Source organism: Pseudomyrmex gracilis, unplaced genomic scaffold (assembly GCF_002006095.1).
Source record: "Pseudomyrmex gracilis isolate BER0280 unplaced genomic scaffold, ASM200609v1 scaffold_163, whole genome shotgun sequence".
NCBI lineage: Eukaryota > Metazoa > Arthropoda > Insecta > Hymenoptera > Formicidae > Pseudomyrmex > Pseudomyrmex gracilis.
The window spans coordinates 269,745-288,982 of record NW_018020747.1 but is presented as its reverse complement, the minus strand read 5'-3'; the positions used below and the strand labels follow the sequence as shown (position 1 = coordinate 288,982).

Sequence of the window (19,238 nt, the reverse complement as noted above, 5' to 3'; positions counted from 1 at the left end):
TGGTTAGTGACGCAACGCGGATGAAAGGGGGAAAGCGTGCGCGTCTTTTCATCAAGTTGCTCGGCAAGCCGAACGATAATCGCTCCAATTGTTTGGTGTCACAAGAACAATAGATGCAACAAAACGTGAAGTATTCGCATGGACAAACTTGTGACGGGCGTCTATCATTCTCTTCAATTTTTTTTAGTAAGTGCAAACAATGGTGTAAATCTTGTTAACGCGAATATTCACAATCCGAGACATCGTCTTTTGTGTCCTAAATCCTAATCCAAAAAATCTTCCGTTAGTTATTTTTCCGATTTAAAAAACTTTATTTCTCTCTGTATACCGCAAGCGCTAGTGGGACAAAAACGCGCGTGAAACGCTCGCGAAACGAGTACGGGGTCGCTGAAATAAAAATGCGCCATGTATCACGACCATAAATAATTATATGGCTCGCGAGATTGACAGCTCTAATAATTTATTTTAAAAACTCTAGTGTAAAATCTCATGTGCGTGAAGCGTGAATGGAACATTCGTTCGCGCGCGGACACAAATGCGCGTTGTTGTCCTAAGCGAACCAACGCAGGAACACAAGAAAGGTTAACGACCCTTAACGTGCTTAAGGGTGAATCTGAACTGTCGAAGCCGTGGTATTCCGCGCGATTGAGCTGTACAGATGCGTCGACACGTTTCTACTGGTGTCGTCGAACCCCTTGAAGGGAGACCTCCTTACCGTAGAATTGGAGGGGCGTCTTTAGTAGGACGTAGTTCGCGCTATGTGTCTCCGGGCCGGCTATATACAGTTCTGTTTCACTGGCGTGCCGGCCGCGGAACCGACGACGACGGATCGCGAATTGATCCTCCCCGACCGTATAGATCGAGCCGGTCGCTTCCCAGTCAGCGATCGTCCTCGACACGAATGCGCATCGTCCGATGAGAAACGGTTTGTGATCTTCGAAAAAAAAAAATCAAACCGCGCATCGACTTTTATCGAATCAACATCGACGCGCGCTTGAAAATTTATACAGCAATAAATTCTACGGACAGAAAATTCGCGCGAATCGAGACTGATCATCATCTTCGGTGAAAACGTCGGGCGGTGTGTTTAAAACGAGTTTTCTTTTGTGGTGAATATAACGGATGAATAGAACAGTGCGAAAGAGGAAAAAGAAGAGGAGAGGAAGACATGAGAAGAGAATCGGGAATCGCGGGGAGCGGCGTTGCGTTGTGACTCGTCTGCGGTTGCACGTGATAAAAAAAAGTCGATAACGAGAAAAATGGTGTTTGACCCTGTCTGCGAAGAGCAAAGAAAGCAATTCTTCAAGCAGAGTTATGGCGCTCATTTACCTGGGTAAGTGCACGCGTACTCGTGAAAAAAACGCTTCCAATTTTCGTGAGATTGATCCTGACGCGCGTTTTATTGGCAGATCGGTGATTTTTTTGCGATCAACTGATTTCACGCGTACTTCGTCTTCTTTTTTTTTTTTTTTTTTAAAAAAAAAGGAAAATCTATAAGAAGTAACATCGATCTTGAACTTCTTTTCCACACACGAGAGATGTTATTAATCGCGTACAAGCGTCATGTGACCATCACAAATATATATCTACTAAATAGTTGCGCTTTTTTGTTGACAAAGATAATCACATCTTGTTTTCTTACATACATGCAAATACGTTACAAGTGAAAAAAACATAAAAATACATTGTAAAATTTAATAATGTGTTTATTAAAAATAAAACAAGAGAGAAACATACTGGTTTTACGTAGAATTTTATGATTTTGTCGTTAGCGAATAAGTTGAGCTGTTACGAGGATCTAATTGAATTTGCAGCTGCGTTATCATAGACACTAAACGTCTCGCTATATAGCTTTATCTGTTGTTGCATAATGCATGCAAATACGCGGTGTCCAACAAAAGAGATCGGGAACGCAAATGCAGATACCGTACAAGACGTACATACTGTGACAATGTTTATTACTTTTTTGTTTGGAGATACGATAAAAATAGCGATAATCGCGTTGTATAGTTTACATTTGTTTTTTTTTCCAAGACAAAGTTTAAGTTTTTATTTAGATACTGTTTAAATCTTAACTTTTACTATTGTTTGCTGTTCGATCGCGTGAAGTAACGGAAATGTAACTTTCTACGAACGGTTATACATATTAAAACGCGGATGTAGAACGTACGATTAGAATATTTAATGGCTGCTCGCGGTATGTAAAACAATGCGAGAGAATTCTTAAACTCGCATTTAAACTTTGTGATTTCTCTAAAAACTTTGAGATTGGATAAAGTGCGAAACCGCGAGTCCGTAAGAAAATTGCATTTGATCGAAGGATTTTTTTCAACGCAATATTTTCCGCACGAGATCAAAATCGTGTTTGTTTTTTTTTTTCCGGAGCGAGTCTGTCCGAAGCTGTTTGATTTAATCCGATTTCTGATAAAAAAATTTATCGATCCAAGACCATTTGTAGTGAAAAAGAAAACAGTGTAATATACATGCGAGCACATGTCGAATATATATTATTCGCACGTGCTTGCCGATTGTGTGCGCGAACATCGAGAAAATCGAAACTCGGCAAACCGAAATTATGTCAGATTCGAAGTAGATCGCCGGACGACCACCGGAAACGAAGCATTCCCGAAGTATTGACCTCGAAGTCGCACACGAAGCGCTGGTACCGCGGTTGGTACCGTGCCAATTTACACCCCACACGAGGTCTGTATCACACGCGAAACTACCCTCCTTTACTACATGGATCACCTCGAAACTATTTATCGTGATTTACCTTAGCCTGGGCGTATCGATCCGACCGAAGAAAGGACGCGGATCGAAACCGGTGACTTTGTACTCTATTCGTGAAAAAAAAAAAAAAAAAAAAAAAAGAACGTCCGTTCAAAGCCAACGAGAATGTTCCAGCTGTCTCTCTTTCCGTTAACTCTATACGCTCCCTTTCTTTCTTGTGATAAAAATAGCAAGAAAAATGATTAACAGTCGCGGATTTTGTTTCTTCAATCTCCGTGGGTTGAAGCAGAAATTGAAAAGTTAAAAAAAAAAAAAAAAAAAAAAAAAAAAAAAAAAAAAAAAAAAAAGAAGCATTTGAAGCACGAATTGTTCTGCTCGTCGTCAAAGCGTGAAACGTAATGAGAAACTTACTTCGGCGACTAGTCAGAAAGAAACATGAAATCTAATCTGTCTGCTAGAGACAATCTCACTTCCATGACACTGATCTTGCGATATAAGACACGGTAGGATAGTGCAACGACCCAGATACGATTTTATGTAGATATCTTATAGCAGGAACACGTGACAAACCGTGAATAGGAGTGACTTCGACGATGCACGCCGCTGGTTATCCCACCGTGACCGTCACAAAGTGAAGGCTCGATTTTACTGGGTCACCGGTAGTCCGCTTTTACGGTTCTGCGATTATACTTTATTTAGGGATCGGCCGTGATATCATTCTCTCGGATGCGTTTCAAGTTGCAATCAAGTTGACATATTCAAGCGTTACTAACACACATTCTCAGTTTTCGAACAAATTGACTTGCCAGTAATGTGTTGTTCCGATTGATTTTGTGCAAATCGCAAATTATATAAAAATTAAGTACTTTTTTTTAAGTACAATACTTTGTAATACAAAGAGCTTGATATTTTTATTATAATTTTATTATATTTGTTTTGTATTGTGTTTGTGATGTAAATATAAAAATATTTACGTTTGCGTTGTATTGTTTAATAAAATTTGTACGCGCGCGCGCGCGCATGCTTGATTACAAATTACATATTTTGTGATCAAGTTGGAGAGCCAACTTTCTGTAATTGCGCTAGTTCGTTACAAGCTATTTAATGTAGAGGTAGACAGTGTAAGTTCACGCATATGGTATCTTGTTGCGGCAAATAGCTGCATAATTGCGAATATAAATCTAACGAAGAAGTATACGTACATAACATAACCATCGTAACCATATATACATGCAGATCTCAGGAATTAGATACGCTTCGCTAGACAGAGAAAAGCGCTTACAGCGCACCTACTCGCGTAATGAGTCATATAATTGCGCATACTATACTTGTTCATTATATGTTACTCTGGTATATATTTTGGTCATGGAAAAGTTGACTGGCAAATTGATCGAGAAATCTTTCAAGCAAAGCATCTTTCTTAAACACACTGTGTACGTGATTTATGATATATCCATAAATTACACTCTTGTAGGTATACGGGTCATTGTCCCACGCTGAAATTTCGCGTCGGAAAAAGATTCGGAGCGAGCACGGAAGAAATAATGAAGGTAATAAACATGTGTTTTAAAAAAAAAAACGTCGAAAAATATTTAAATTACAACTTTTAAATCTGAAAATAGTAAAAAAGAGGTCAATTACATACTGCGCGTAATAAAATTACGAATATTTTTTTCTCATATAGAGATCTAATTTTATATTTTACGTGTCGCTTAACTATAGGAATTATTGGAAAAAAAAATCTTGAAAACTGGACCGTATAGACCTAATTCCGGTAAAGAAGTTGAATTATCAACTCCCGAGGAGAAAGAAATTAAAGGAGATTGGCACGATACGCAAGTGTACAAGGCACCACCGTACATTCTAGGATATACCGGTAATATTTTATATTTTTCTGTGTATTATCCACAGTCCATTTCAAACGCACATTCAATTAAAATTACACTTTTTTCGAGAAAAATCGTTACATAACACCGACGTTGTTTCGTCGCAGGATATATTCCCGGCTTCAACAGCAGATTCGGCCTACCGTTCATGAAAGCCGTGGAAGTCGGTGCCAAAGAGTGGCACGAAACGCAGAGAAAATTAAGAGCACGACGGGATGCAATGAGAGCTCATGCAGAAAGGACAGATCCGAGAAATCTCCTGGCTCGAGCGCGAGCGGACAATGTGGACGTCGAGATCGATCACGGTCACGACAGAGACAGAAGGACTTTCGGTATTTGTGCAGAAATAATAAATTTTTTTTTCTTCAATAATTATTATAAAAATTATTAAGAGCGCTGCGTAAAAACCGATATTTTATTCACAAAACCGATTGAATTGACTGTATTTGTAAAGTGTCAGCATATTACGTTTCTTTATTTTTATTTTTTTATTTCTGCTGAAAAAATATTGTTAATGCAAATATCTCTCTCATTGCAGATTATCGTGTCTCTCCCGAAAGACCGCCGATCGTTGGATACACCGGCCATATTCCAGGAGCGAAGGGCGAAGTCGCGCTTTCCAAGAGATACGCTCAAGCCGCCAGGAAAGGTTTAGAACGCGTTCAAAAGGAACGCGAAGAGAGATTCAGCAAGACTAAAGATATAGAGGCAGTTCAGAGAGTTCTCGACGATGCATACCTCGACGAAACGGGACACACACGTGCATAAAATATAACGCAAGACGTTATGAAAAATATTTGTTTTAGCAACAAGATGCGTGTAAAATAAAATAGAATATATTAAGACGGGAAGGAAAGAGAAAATAAACAAAAGAGAAAATCACAAAAAATTAACTAAAGAGAAAACGAAAATGTTTTTGGACATTGAAGAAACAAAAAGTTTTTCTTTTTCCAAAAACAAAGTATGGTAGATTTTGCGGTGTTGATCGCATTGTACATATACGTAAGAAAAAAAAAGATTAATAATAAAATTTAAATATTGTAATGATGGCATATTGTATTATAACGGTTTATCTTTTTTCGAATCGCGATGTTGCGTATCGCGTTCTGCGTCGAAGTGGCGTCTGATGATTTTAATAAATTGTTCGTCTCGTAACTTAAAAAATTTTAACATTTGATCTCTCAGATTTGGACTAACAAAAATTGTGCCTCGCTCTTCGACATTACCGAGTCGAAATTTGTAAATGCGCTTGCTCTTCAAAATGTGACAATTGCAAAAATAAAGCTATCTTTGCGGTTTATTTAGACGATAAAACGCATGATTAAGTACGCGAAGTATCTCGTGCATGTAATAGCAGAAATAAATTTACTAATGTGTACTTAAGATATTTGCAATGCTTTTGAGCTTCCATATTCATTAAGCTTCCGTACACGCAAATACACGCATTCGTACATATTTAAGAAGCCGGCGAGAACGAAAATTTTTGGAAATATTTCCACTGAGAAATATCTCCAAAGAAAAATTAATGTATCATTAATATGCTAGTTCCATTTCGAATAAAATGAATACAGACATACGTCTGAATTTCGCGAAATGTGAATTATTAGCCCAAGTATAAACAGTCTACTTCCTGAAGTATAAAAAATGTATAAATGTTTATCATAAATCATTACTAACGTGGCTCCAACCTGGAAACTAATGCAGAAATTTTAAAAAATCTTATTTTTATGAATAGTTATATTTAAATCTCTATTGAATCTTGAAGTATATAACCATGTGATACTTTTATATGTAAATAAATGTTCTATGTCAAGTCTGCTTTATAGAAAATGTGAATTAAAAATGTAAAAATTGATTTTTTTTAATTGATAATAAAGTAATGAAATGTGTAAACATCGATTACATACTTGCATTAGTATAATCAGTAGTATTTTGAGATTATATATATACACGTGTACATATATATATAATGTATATATATATATATATATATATATATATATATATGTATATATATATATATATACACACACACACATATATACATACATACGTACACTTATATATATATATCTATACACACATACACATTATTATTATTATTATTATTATTATTATTATTATTATTGCGCATATATTATCTTTGCGCATATATTAACAATCTTTCCCTTCTCTCTTTTTCTAATTTTAAAGTATCCCTCCAGATTTCTTCATCTATTTCCATTTTTCCACAACATATGGCCATCGATCTAGCTAGAACCATTACCAAGTCAAATTCGTGCCGAGATCTATACTTCCTATTTCTAATCTCTAGACATTCTTCTTCAGCCATCTAAAAAAAACAGATATATATGTCAAATCGACATTGCGTAACGTAGATATATCAGTATTAAAATTCAATTATATATAACCTTTTGAGCTTCTTTAGAGAGAACAACTTTTCCCGTGTGTTTTAGCGCTTCCAAGTATTGACGAATATTTATCAATCGGGTCTCATCCTTTATATATTCATATGCAGCTTCAAATATATTATCGTACATATTTTCCGACTCTTCGTCATTTAAACGAACTTGAATAGACTGTAAACATATCAGAGATTACTATTTTCACAGATAAAATATATTGCACGATATAAAATAAAATTGATGCTTACGGGAATAAATGATTTTTCTTCAGAAAAAATCAAGATTGGAATGTCCGTTTCGTGTTCCACTGTACAATATTTTATATCGTATGTTAATTTTTGGTATCTACCTAGGTCAACAAGAGCTTTATAATTGTTTATGCCTTTCTGTCTGATTTTTCCGAAAGTTAATCTGGTCTCATTTATCACAAGATGTGTATGATCACTCAGTTGAAGAATACCGCTTTCTAGCCAGTTGTGATCTTCGTAAGTCTTTCTAAAAAAAATAATGCAATCTTATTTATTTATTTTTTCGTACATGTTTACTTAGCGAGATATACATACTTTGGAATCATATTTAACAGGTTCAAATTTTCCAAAGTTAGGTCCAAAAAATAGCTTTTTTTTACAAGTTGTGTTAAAAATTCATAAAACTCTCTAGGAAACGTTCTATGTTTGCTGACAGAAATATTCGTTATGTTCACCGGAAATGCGCCAAGACAAAACCTCTCTGTGATATCCTCTCTGTAATATCTGAAAGTAATACATCAAATTACAGAGCAAATAAAAAAATGACATTCATAACAAGTATTATATAAAAAATAGTGAAATATAAAATATATAATGATATTTTAAAATATAGATACCTACATTGAGGAAATCAAGTTATACATTACATATTCCGCGGCTATATGATCTCCGAACAGCAACTGACTTAATAATAAGTGTAAATCATTTTTGATGAGCTGAACTTTAGGAACGATTTCTAGATATACAATTGGTTCTTTTGTAGGCTCAATTACTTTTATTGCGTGTAATTTAGGCACTTTGGAAAATGATTCAATTCTTTCTTCATTTGTCTGGCTGGAACAACCACTCGCCTCATCATTGGGAAAGTGAAATGTACCAAACTTAGGATCTAATGAGACAAATCCTATTATATCAATCTCTTTGTTCAGTTTCAAAGGTAACTCACCATAAATCTGTACCAAAAAAAAAACTATTGATTAGAAAAAATATCTTTGTTAGATAAATATAAATATTTCGAAATGTTTTCTTGTCTGTATATTTTCAATAATATTCACCTTTACTATGCAAGCGTGCAATGGTTTATTATCATTACATTTAAAAGGAAAAGATAAAGTGGACTCTGGATCTAAGAATATAGCCAGACATCTGTCTTCATAATCATCATTTTGTTCATAATCATCGTTTGTGCTTTCATTAATATCATTCATTGTAACTTCTTTTGTGAAAGACTCAGAACAATCTATTTTTTCTGAATCAGTATTATTCGAACTTCTTTTACAGACATTGTCATTTTGAATAGTTATTTCACTTATATGTGTGCTAGTAATTTCTTCCTCCCTTGCCCAGTTATTTAAACCAGGTGTAGTGATTACAACATAGATATTCCTCATTGAGTATTTATTTTTGTCAGACTCAAAACATACTTCTTCATGTGGCTGTACAAAAAAAATAAGTTAATTAAATACCTGTGCAAAATTGTTGTTAACTGTAAATTTTTGAGAAAAAACTGTTAGCAATATTATACATGAGATAAACTGTTCTTATAGTATCCCACACCTGAACTGCGTATTTTTTTATCTAGGCTCTGTGTGATATCCATTGCTTATTTTAAAGAGCAGGGACAATATAATTCACTTACAAAGCCATGTATAAATATGTGTAAACTTTAAATAAATGTAAAAATGAAATAAATACATATAACACAATAGAAAAAAAAAAAATACAAAACAATTTACCAAACAATGAGCTACGTCAATATATAGTCCGCATCTAATATCACTCTCTCCAGTCGTGGTATTTTTCACTTCATATTGTTCAAGATAATATTCAGGATCGTACATATCCTGAATCATTCCCTGAAATCTGACCAATTGTTTATCTTTGAAATTGCAAATTGGAGCAGAATTTAATAAAGGTATTTGTTTCCAAACATCTGGGTCTTTTAACATTTGCTGACAGGATATCTGATTTGCAATGTAATATTCTATTGTCCACTTATCTACACTGATTGCTGAAATAAAACATCAAGATGGTAAACAGTAACACGGTATAATAAAGTCACTTAACCTATTTTTCCATGAAATGTAAACTTGAATTAAGATTTGCAGTTTATTTGCTTTTATAAATGTTTTTATTTGATATTTGATATCAAATGAGAATTGCTATCGCGTTAAGATACAAAAATTCTTGTGATTTCCTTGGAATTATCTTTGTATCATTTCAGTTTACTGCATCAGAATTATGATCAGTATATAAAAATAACAGAAAAATATGAAATTCCCAAAAATTCATGTACAAAAATTTTCTGATTGCTCTCTCTAAAATCTATAGCGTTGATGCTTTCAAGTGTAAACAATAAACTTGTCAATAAACAGTTCGAAGAAATTTGAAATCTCAAAACAAGACACAATTTAGTAAAATTCATATGAATATAAAAGACATAAAATATAAAAATGCTTACACGACATTTTGAAAACACGTATAGCTCAATTTGTCATCAATATTATGAAAACTTTGACGAACAGAAAATCTGATGGCAAGAGATAAACAATCTTCTACTTTATGTAGTCACGTAGTACCATACAACGTGATACAACGTAGCGGCAATTCACGTGGCAGTAAGGGCCTGAGCACAATATAGTAAGCCTGTAGGAATAGAGTAAACTATTTTTCAGTGAAGTAACAAAAAACGGAAATAACGAAATGGGCAATTCTCTTTTCACACTGCCTTACTGCCTTACTGTTAGTTAATGAAAGGCGCGTGTCAAAAAACGCGAAATAATTACTTGCATAAACAAACATGAAATAACTTCAAGAAACCTTACTCTATACTGCCTATTCCTATTGTAGACGGCCCTTTAGAAATAGAAGTTAAATGTACTACTAGTTAAATGTACTATACAATGACAAAAAATAAAATATAACATATAAATACAGTATGTCATGGCTGTATGATATAAGCTTATAGTTATATACATTTGTTATATTTTATTTTTTCGCATTGTACATTACATTTAATCTTCGTTTTTAATTCTTATTCCTAATATTTTCTCTATTGTGCTCAGGCCCTAAGCTCTGGATTACGTTCTAAAATCTTACCTTGATAATCAAAAAACTATAGTACACGTGACGTGAAATATAGTATTTTAATAGCCAAGTTAGGATTTTGAAATGCACTCCAGGGCCTAAACATACTAGAACAGTGTACAACATAATGAAGATTATTTATATCAGAGGATCGATCATGTGTAATTTTAATGTGAAAGATAAAAGTTTTTTCTCTTGTTACCTCATGCATATAGAATTTTTCAGAATATATTGACAAGAGGCAGTAAAAACATAAAATGAACAATAGAAAAGTTTAAGCGTCAATCTGGTTTTGGTTTGGTGCTGGAGTTGGTAAAACGTGACACACACGCTCACACACACACACATACACAAAATCTGTCTTTATTGCACTTTAAATGTAGAATAAAGATAGACTAAAGCGCATGAATGCCTAAAGCGAATAACGCACTCTACATGATCGACCATTTGAAAATTTCTACTTCTTATTTCCATTACTGAACACAAGATGGTACTCAAGTCGCGAAACTTGTGTGGATCATATCTAGATATTTTGTATAGCACATGACTATAGACTCCATCTAGATATATTTCGTACATGTTGCACTTTGTGAGCGACATTCTGTGTTATCCTATGCCTTTTCGAGTTAAATTTGCATTAAAACAACAATAACACATGTAAATTGTTCAAAAGAAATAACAAGTTCTTCTATACAAAGTTCTGCTCTAAACTATTATAAAAACGTAAAGACAAAACTGAAAATGTAGAAAACAATGTATATATGAAAAATTATAAAATATTTCTACGTGTAAATAACAAATTTGTTTAAATAAATATGCGCATATAAGTAAAGACAAGAAAACAAAAAATACATAAAAACTATAATATAATAAAATAAATTGTAAAAAACTAATATTAAAACGTTAAAGATTTTTAATTCTAACGAAAGATATAAAATTATTATAAAAAAGCCACAATATTAAAAAGTACAAATAAAAATAAATTTAAGTATACGTGAATTTTTACACATATATTAAAATTTTTTTATACATTTACGTAATTAAGATGCACACAAAATATACAAAATATTCTATATATATATATATACATTATAATATATAAATTAGTAATATATTAACATATATATATGTATATTAAATTTTTAGGTTTTGTTTAGTTAGCAAATTGACAGTATAACAAAAAAGTTTAAAAATATACTATTTTGTATTTGTCAAGAGCGTTTATAGAAAAAATTGAGCTCAGTGAAACGCTCACCTTGACTCTCTTTATTAATATCAAAGATTAGTACCGCTCGGAAGGAGAAAAAATGAAAAAAAAAATTCGTGTGATAATTCCTTATGTGATTAATAAATATTAAAATAAAAATATCTACACCTACTACCGCGAAGTACTCATTATTTCTAACGAAATAAATAAATATATATATAAAAAGGTCAAAACCAAAATAATCTTTTAGATAAACTTTAGATCTCTCTGAATTTCTTACGCACCGCACGTTTACTTACTTGAATACATACGTGATAAAAAAAAAAAAGAAATAAGTAAGCGTGTAATTTTGTTATTTTACAATCATGTTTAAATATTCTCTCAGACATACAGTACCAGAATAAACGTTACGTAGACTATATCAGTATTCCGTCTGAAAAGGTCAAAGCATTTCGATGTGAAGATTGAGCGATGCTTATCGCTGAATGAAATAAGTCACGGGCTTTGAATGAGACACGGGTTATTTCGGATCGTTTAAAGAAAGCACGGATTTTCATTCTTGAGCTTAAATAGAGTAAATAAGATTCGGATGTAGAATGTAGAATAGAACGGAATAGACAAATTGCAAAAAACGTGGTCTTGAAACGAGTCCCAGGGTGGCGGACGCGTCGACGAGGGTAGTGGGTCACAAGATTGGGTGGCGCGAACGAGCAGGAGAGCGCGCGTGCGCGCGCACAAAGCTGAGCAAAGGCGAGCCGATAGAGAGAGAAAGAGAGAGAGAGAGAGAGAGAGAAAGAAAGAGAGAGAGAGAGAGAGAAAGAGAGAGAGAGCAAGATATATTCCCCGTGCGGTTCTCCCGATTTAGGCACGGCAGTCTAACGGCGACCGCGGTACCGTTGACACTGTGCATTGACTTGCACTTATATCTCGGACAGGCCAAGGCCCCCTAGCTCCTTCCTGTCTCTTACACATACTTTCCGATCCACGTTTCTCTTTCTCTCTCTTTTCTCCTCCTTTTTCTTTCTTTCCTTTCCTCCCGTTTGTCCTCTCTTCCGCCTGCTCCCCTACTCTCTGTGTCTCCCTACCTTCCGTTTATATTCTCTTCCCTGTGTTTCTCTTCGCCGGTTTCTCTCGCTCTCTATCTATATTTCTCTCTTTCCTCCGTCGTCTGCTTTTCGTTTTACACGCGACACGCGCACACACACGCGCTGCTCCAACAATACACGCGTGACCATTCCGCGTACCACACACACGTACGAGCACGCGTGACAGACGTAAAGAGACAGAGAGAGGGACAGACAGTCGTCGCTTCGTCGAGACGGTGTATGTACGCGTACGTATCGTAGGACATACGTATACGCGGAGGTGCGCGCGCAGAATCGGCGGCTAAGCGGTAGGCAGCTATAGCAGCGAAAAGCAAGCAAGCTAACCGGAGTATAATCGTCATCGTCGTCGTCGTCGTCGCCGTCGCCGTCGTCGTCGTCGTCGTCGTCGTCGCCGTCGCCGTCGCCGTCGCCGTCGTCCTCGTCCCCGTCTCGTCTCCGTTTGTCGTTGTCGTCGATGCACGGATGCTATCATCGCGGCACGTCGCCGGTCTCCACCAGCGATAACACGCGCTACCATCGCAAGTTACTATCAGGTAGCGGTCGTTACTGCTGTGGCTTCGCCTATATGAAAAGAGGCATCAAGGAGAAAAGGCCGTCCCGCCGTGAACCATAGCCGTATTCGCGTCGCCACCGCCACCGCAGTCGATATCACCTCCAGTAGAGGGTGGGAAGAAACGAGGGCCGACGGAACCACGAGGAACTGAAGTGCGCCGCGATCTCGCGACGGTCTCGCGCATCTCGGTGCGACACGACAGAGAGAGTGGCACCCCTCGGGGTAAGAACGCGGGTGCATGCGTGTTTTTTTTTTTACGTACGATCGAGAAGATGTTTGTTTTCTTTAAAGAGACTACATTAAGTCTTTTATTATTAGTTCGGTTTCTGTGAAATTTTCGAATGTAACAGTATTTTGCCGCACATCCTACCGCGAGTGCGTGCACGCGTGCGTTCTCCGTTTCGCCTGTCTCTCGTTTTCATCTCGCGGCATCGCCCACTCCCCCCCTCCTCCTCATTCGCTCTCTTTCGTCGGATTTGTGCGCTCCGATTTTCTCGCTCTTTCTCTCGTCTCCCTCTTCTCGCTGCAGCCCCTGTGAAGTCTCTCGCAACCCCAGCGCGACTCCGGTTTCTCTCTCTCTCTCTTTCTCTCTCTCTCTCTCTCTTTCTTTCTCTCCCAGGCACCGCTCCGTACGTCCGAATCGCCATCGGCGCGCCGTCCTCGCCATCATCATTCAATGCGAGCGGTGGAGGTGGCGGCGGTGGTGGTAGCGACGGCGGCGGCAGCGGCGACAAGCGGCAGCGAGCGGTGATACAGTGCCACCTCTTCGATTCTAGGGAATCGAGCGGTCGGTCGGTCGCGGAGCGCGAAAGGTGCGCGAGAGTGCTCGAGAGCGGGCCGAAAGAACGCGGATAAATGTGTCGGTCGCGTTACAAGACGTGAAGCACGAGAGCGAGAACGGGAGAACGAGCGTGTACGCGGGAACGTGAGAGAGAAAGAGTGAAACACAAGGGAGAAAAGAAGAGAAGAGAGGAGTGGAGAGAGAGAGAGAGAAAAAGGGGCGGGAGGGATCGAAAAAGAGAGAGAGAGAGAGAGAGAGAGAGAGAGAGAGAGAGAGAGAGAGAGCAGCGGGGGCAGCTAGAAGGAGCGCACAGCAGAGAGACGAGCGAGTTTATTTTTAGTGGCAGAAGGTGAAGAAGGCGGGCGAAGAGCACCGCGCGGAGTAGTATTAAGCGGCAGCACAGTGGCCCGATGAAGCGGCGTATGTGACACCGGGTTTTCCTCTCTCTTGCCACCGTCGAGGAAAAGGAGACACCTCGCAGACATCTTGCTGCCACCGTCCACGGTGAGTAGTATGTCGCCACACTGCCGTCGCCACCCCCACCTACCCCTCCATCTAGTCGTCTTCTTCCACCACCTACCCTCTATCTCTCTCCCCTCTCTACCTTCACCTCCTCCTCCTCCTCCATCTTCTCGTTCTCGCCCACCCTCGCCCGTTACCGTCCCTTCTCTTCGTCGAGGATTGATTCGCCATTCCGCCCACCAGGACACGAGTCTCTCTCTCTCTCTCTCTCTCTCTCTTTCTCTCTCTCTACTATCTCTCTATACACTTCCTCTTATATACTTTATCTTCTTTCCCTCATCTCTATCTTTCGTTCTTTCCTTTTGTCATTTTCTTTTGATTTAAATATATCTTTTCCCTTTCTCACTCTCTCTCACTCTCTCTCTCTCTCTCTGTCTTTCTCTCTCTCTTTCTGTATCCATCAAACTATATTTATTCCTTCCTCTCTCTCTTGCTCCTCTCGACTTCTTGCTCATCCCCTCTTTTTACTATGTCCTCTTTGTGCCATTTATCCATCCATCCATCCATCCATCCATCCATTTTACCATAGCCGTCCACGTACGCGCGCACAATTTTTTTTCCACCCTTTTTTTTTCTCTCTTCCCTTCGCACTGAACACCTCTCGGGGAGCTGTTCCTAGTACTCTCATCCCCACCAGATTCCCCATCCACATCGCCCTCGCCACTCCTCTCCATGGAGTTACAAAAATTATGTAACGCGCTCAATCCGGGCGTTTCTTGTTCCGCTCTCCTTTCTCATCTTCCTCTATTAGATATCTGTCCCCCGCGGCCTGCCTTCGCTTCTCCGTATTCCTCGCTCTTTCTCTTCCCTGAGCTGTGCTGTTCTTCCGAACATTATTTCGGGAGTGCTAGCGGACCCTGCCAGCAGACCCTGATAGCAAGAAAGAGAGAGAGAGAGAGGAAAAGAAAGAGAGAGAGAAATATAGACTCCTTTACATGACGCGTGTCTCAGAGATCGGGCAGGCGCATTGTCGAGAAAACTGTTTCGATTAGGAATGTAAACTAGTCGCGTGTGTACACCATCGCAAGATATGTATGTCGCTGACAATTCCGCGACCACAATTGATGAAATTTGCGAGGATTCGCTCGCGCGCGTCTCCATCCCGCGTCTCGACCTCGTTATTTGGCCTTACATTCGACCACATTTTTACCATACGAATCAGTTTATAAACGTCGTTCCGCTCCGAAATTTTCTCTCGCGATGAGATTGTTTTTTTTTTTTTTTTTTTTACATTTTTTTTTTACGTTCACATACACAGGCGACGAGCGATGAGCACCCTCGAGCCCGGAAACCTCGAAACTTCGACTCGTCACGCGACACGAACGTTAAAAACCCGACTTACAGGAGAAGTTTATCGCAGATATGTAAACGCTTTGTTTTGAAAATTTTTTAGTCACAGTTTTTTTTTTTTTTTTTTTTTTTCTCATACACAAGTATAACAAGTGTACATAAGTATTAATATCTTGTTTTCTCTATCAGAGCTCGGATCTCTCTGCGTAGCGTGGATACGCGCTAATAGTGTCTATTTTCGAGTAGACTCGCTTCTTCACAGTCGTGGTTTTGTTCGATGAATCGCAAAGGCCTCGACTTCGAGGAAAGGATTACACAGAACGGCCTCGTCAAATACGCTTAATTTACGCACGGATCGCATGTCTCTTCATACGTACGTAAATCGGTCCCATGCGGTTACGTCGCGTGAGAGCTTATGGTCTTTCGTTGGCTTCCGATAGATCTCTGCGTGAAGATGCGCGATTCTTCCCGAGAAAAATAAAAAATCTCTTTTTCATAGAACGCATACAACGAATAAAATAGAGATTGTTACATTAAAAAAAAAAAAAATGAACTTTTTTTTCCGAACGTGTGTTCACAAATATCAGCTTCTGGCTAGCACCGATTCTAATACGCGTAGGGTACAGTCGAAGACTCGCCTTTGTCCCGCTTTCGTGGTATCGACCCGATATACGGGTGACCTAGACTCACTTGCCGAGGAAATATATCCAACCTTTGACAGCCGCTCGTTCGTTGGTTCGTTCGTTCGTTCGTTCGTTCGTTCGTTCGTTCGTTGGTTCGTTCGGTCGTTCGTTCGGTCGTTCGTGTTATACGACAACGAAACTGGCTCGACGAATCGATAAAGGGTCGCTAATAATTACGCACGTGCGACGAACTCCACGCTCGACGACGTCGACGATCTCCGCTCGATGTCGATGTCGCAGTCGGCGGTTCACAATCAGGCGGAACGACGACGACAACGACGACGACGACGACGACGACGGGGAAAATAGTGCGTTCGCGCCAGATAGGAAATGCTTTGAATAGGAGACCGTTAAGTTATTTCGGTGCTGCCGACGACGGTTGGAATTTAGTATTGAACCGTGATCGCACGCGCGAACCTTCTTTTTCTCCCCTCGTCTTCTCGTCTCGGCTCGACGACTCGGCGCGGCGATTTAGCGAGCGCGTATAAACCCGAAGGAAGATGCGCGGCGACCGTTTATTTTTCCGTTCGCCGCGGAGCATCAAAATGTTTGGCGGATTACGAGCGCGCCTCCGCTGTTGATGGAACAACTTGGACATCGAGTGTCTTTACCGAGGTCTGACGCGCGTAACTCCGTCGACCTTCGTGAACTTGGCGCACTCCACTTTTAATAAATTAAATGTTCTGCAAAAGAGATATCAGTTATTTCGTTTAAATCACGCAAACAAAAAAAAAAAAAAAAAAGGAAAAATACACAGCCGATAATGAAATAAAAAAGTTTGCCGGATTAATTTTCATTCAAAGTTGGTGTTTTCGTAGTTGATCGTAGTAATTTTTTTGTTCTCGTTTGTATAGTCAAGCTGTTAAATAGTTACGGTGATTTAAACGATTGGCTTGAAAATGGATTTTCTGGTCAATTGTTTTGGTATTTTCGCAATCCGCTCGCGTGTCATGTTATTTGCGTTTGTAGTGAATTTCATTTTGTTTGTAAAGGCAAGTAAGTCGCGCGGCATTTTCAAACCATTTAATTTAATTAATGATAATTACCATATTTAAAAATACACGTGGACACCAATCTGTCAATCTGTCAGAACGAGAGAGAGAGAGAGAGAGAGAGGGAGAGCGCGCGCGAGACTGATTTTTGTCGGGACATATGCCAAGATATACGAAGACCGATTAAGGGTTAATAACGTCGTCGGGATAACGACTGCCATCAAGTGTTCCTGGCTTGTTTATAGGATGTAGAATTGCGGTATGAGATTCTAAACCGCGGCTCGCACGTCTCGTTCCCGGGAGATGGAAAGCCGAGCGTAGCGCGCGCTTGCAAGTAGAAATAGACAGACGTTGTCAGACGCGCGCCTCATGAAAGTAATGGAGCAGTGACGGTCTGATCGATTAATCGATGTTGGACAGTTTTTCTCTATTTGGAAACCGATCCTCTTCAACGACTTCAGACTATCGATTGTTTAGTGGTTTCCTGTGAAGTATGCTTTAGTTATAAAAACCAATTTGTATGCACAATTTTTATTTTGTCGTAGAAGCGAGAATATTGAAATTATTTTTTTTTATTGCGTAATAATAATTATTTTTATATTAATTGCGCAAAAATAAATCAATTTTAAGTTTTGTGTCCCTTCGCGCGAAGAGATTATTAATTTTTTTTAGATTGGTTACGGTTATAACACTAATTTATATTTACATATTCTCTCTTCTCAAAGAGATATCTAAGAATTTTGCATATTCCGCTGTCTTTACTCGCGGATTATAAATAAGAATTTCTTTCCGTTATCGGACTATGAACTGGTTAAAAATATAGTTCGTATAATATATTTAATGGTTATAAATAAATCGAATAAATTTATATTCATCCGCCAACGGTAACTATTATTCGTAATTCGCATTATAGATGCACGTGAAGTTTACGCTCGCCGAGACGAGCCAATTTGCGACTCCTAAAGTAAATTTTTTGGAGACGATTCAGCGCGGCATTTCGAATGTCATGGGTCACGTGAAATGGCACAAATGTTCCAAAACACTTAGTTCATGAAAAGTTAAAAAAAGAAGTAACTAAAACTTAGCGTACGAATAATTCAAGTACTCTTTTAAAAATCAAACGAACGAGATTAAGTCAAGTACAAAGCAAAAAACAAACGGTATAAGATTCATTCCAATAACTGAAATAAAATCAAATAAAATTGAAACAAATCATCACTAATATTAATTTGGATCTTTCGTTTAGTTGAATAATTGAAACATAAACGAAAATTAACGGGAATAAATTACGGGAAAATACAATATAATATAGTCGCAACTGCGAATATAATTATTAAATATTAGAAGAGATTAATTAAAATTATTGGGATAATAAATTGAAGCAAACCAATGAAGAGAGAGAGAGAGAAAGAGAGAGAGAGAGAGAGAGAGAGAGAGAGAGAGAGAAAAAAGGAATGAAAAAGAAACCATTGAGGCAACCTTCCGAAGGTTGTATTGATGTATTGTTATATTGTTAAAAATAATATAGGCCTCGCTTTTTACCGCTCATGTCTTCGGAAAAAAAATTTGATAAAATCCAGATGTGTCCGATATTATGCGTAACTTAAGATTTTTATTATTAACTTTTTCGCAGCATTGCGAGCATAAATTTTTTCTTATATATATACAGGGTGTCCCAGAATTGCCGTACAATCTCTCGTAGGCAGATAGAAGGAGTAAAACTGAGTCGAAAAGTCCTGAACCATTTT

General features: G+C 38.1%; 3 protein-coding genes across 14 annotated transcripts in view; 2 read left to right on the top strand and 1 right to left on the bottom strand.

Annotated features, from left to right (window-relative positions):
- The first annotated feature begins 810 nt into the window (after window positions 1–810).
- Window positions 811–5,476, top strand: LOC109857549 (UPF0605 protein GA14893-like). Its single transcript, XM_020433967.1, has 5 exons — window positions 811–1,333; window positions 4,205–4,280; window positions 4,453–4,606; window positions 4,724–4,948; window positions 5,155–5,476. The coding sequence occupies exons 1-5, from the start codon at window positions 1,260–1,262 to the stop codon at window positions 5,382–5,384; spliced, it is 759 nt and encodes a 252-aa protein (XP_020289556.1). The 5' UTR covers window positions 811–1,259; the 3' UTR covers window positions 5,385–5,476.
- Window positions 5,477–6,739: 1,263 nt separating this feature from the next.
- LOC109857548 (mini-chromosome maintenance complex-binding protein) lies at window positions 6,740–10,110 on the bottom strand. The gene is made up of 8 exons (XM_020433966.1): window positions 9,731–10,110; window positions 9,006–9,280; window positions 8,325–8,705; window positions 7,891–8,222; window positions 7,585–7,773; window positions 7,270–7,516; window positions 7,028–7,195; window positions 6,740–6,948 (listed from the first exon to the last, which is right to left on the bottom strand). Exons 1-8 carry the CDS (start codon window positions 9,735–9,737, stop codon window positions 6,754–6,756), a joined length of 1,794 nt encoding a protein of 597 aa, XP_020289555.1. The 5' UTR covers window positions 9,738–10,110; the 3' UTR covers window positions 6,740–6,753.
- Window positions 10,111–12,455: 2,345 nt separating this feature from the next.
- The window catches only part of LOC109857545 (plasma membrane calcium-transporting ATPase 2), a 66,236-nt gene continuing 59,453 nt past the window's right edge, over window positions 12,456–19,238 (top strand). For 9 of the 12 annotated variants that reach the window (XM_020433961.1, XM_020433960.1, XM_020433959.1 and 6 more), the window contains exon 1: window positions 14,215–14,507. The gene's annotated coding sequence lies outside the window, so the exon portion shown is untranslated. Of the gene's footprint in view, window positions 12,957–13,087; window positions 13,445–14,214; window positions 14,508–19,238 lie in introns of those variants that run through there. The other 3 variants (XM_020433948.1, XM_020433949.1, XM_020433947.1) reach the window with 3 other exon arrangements.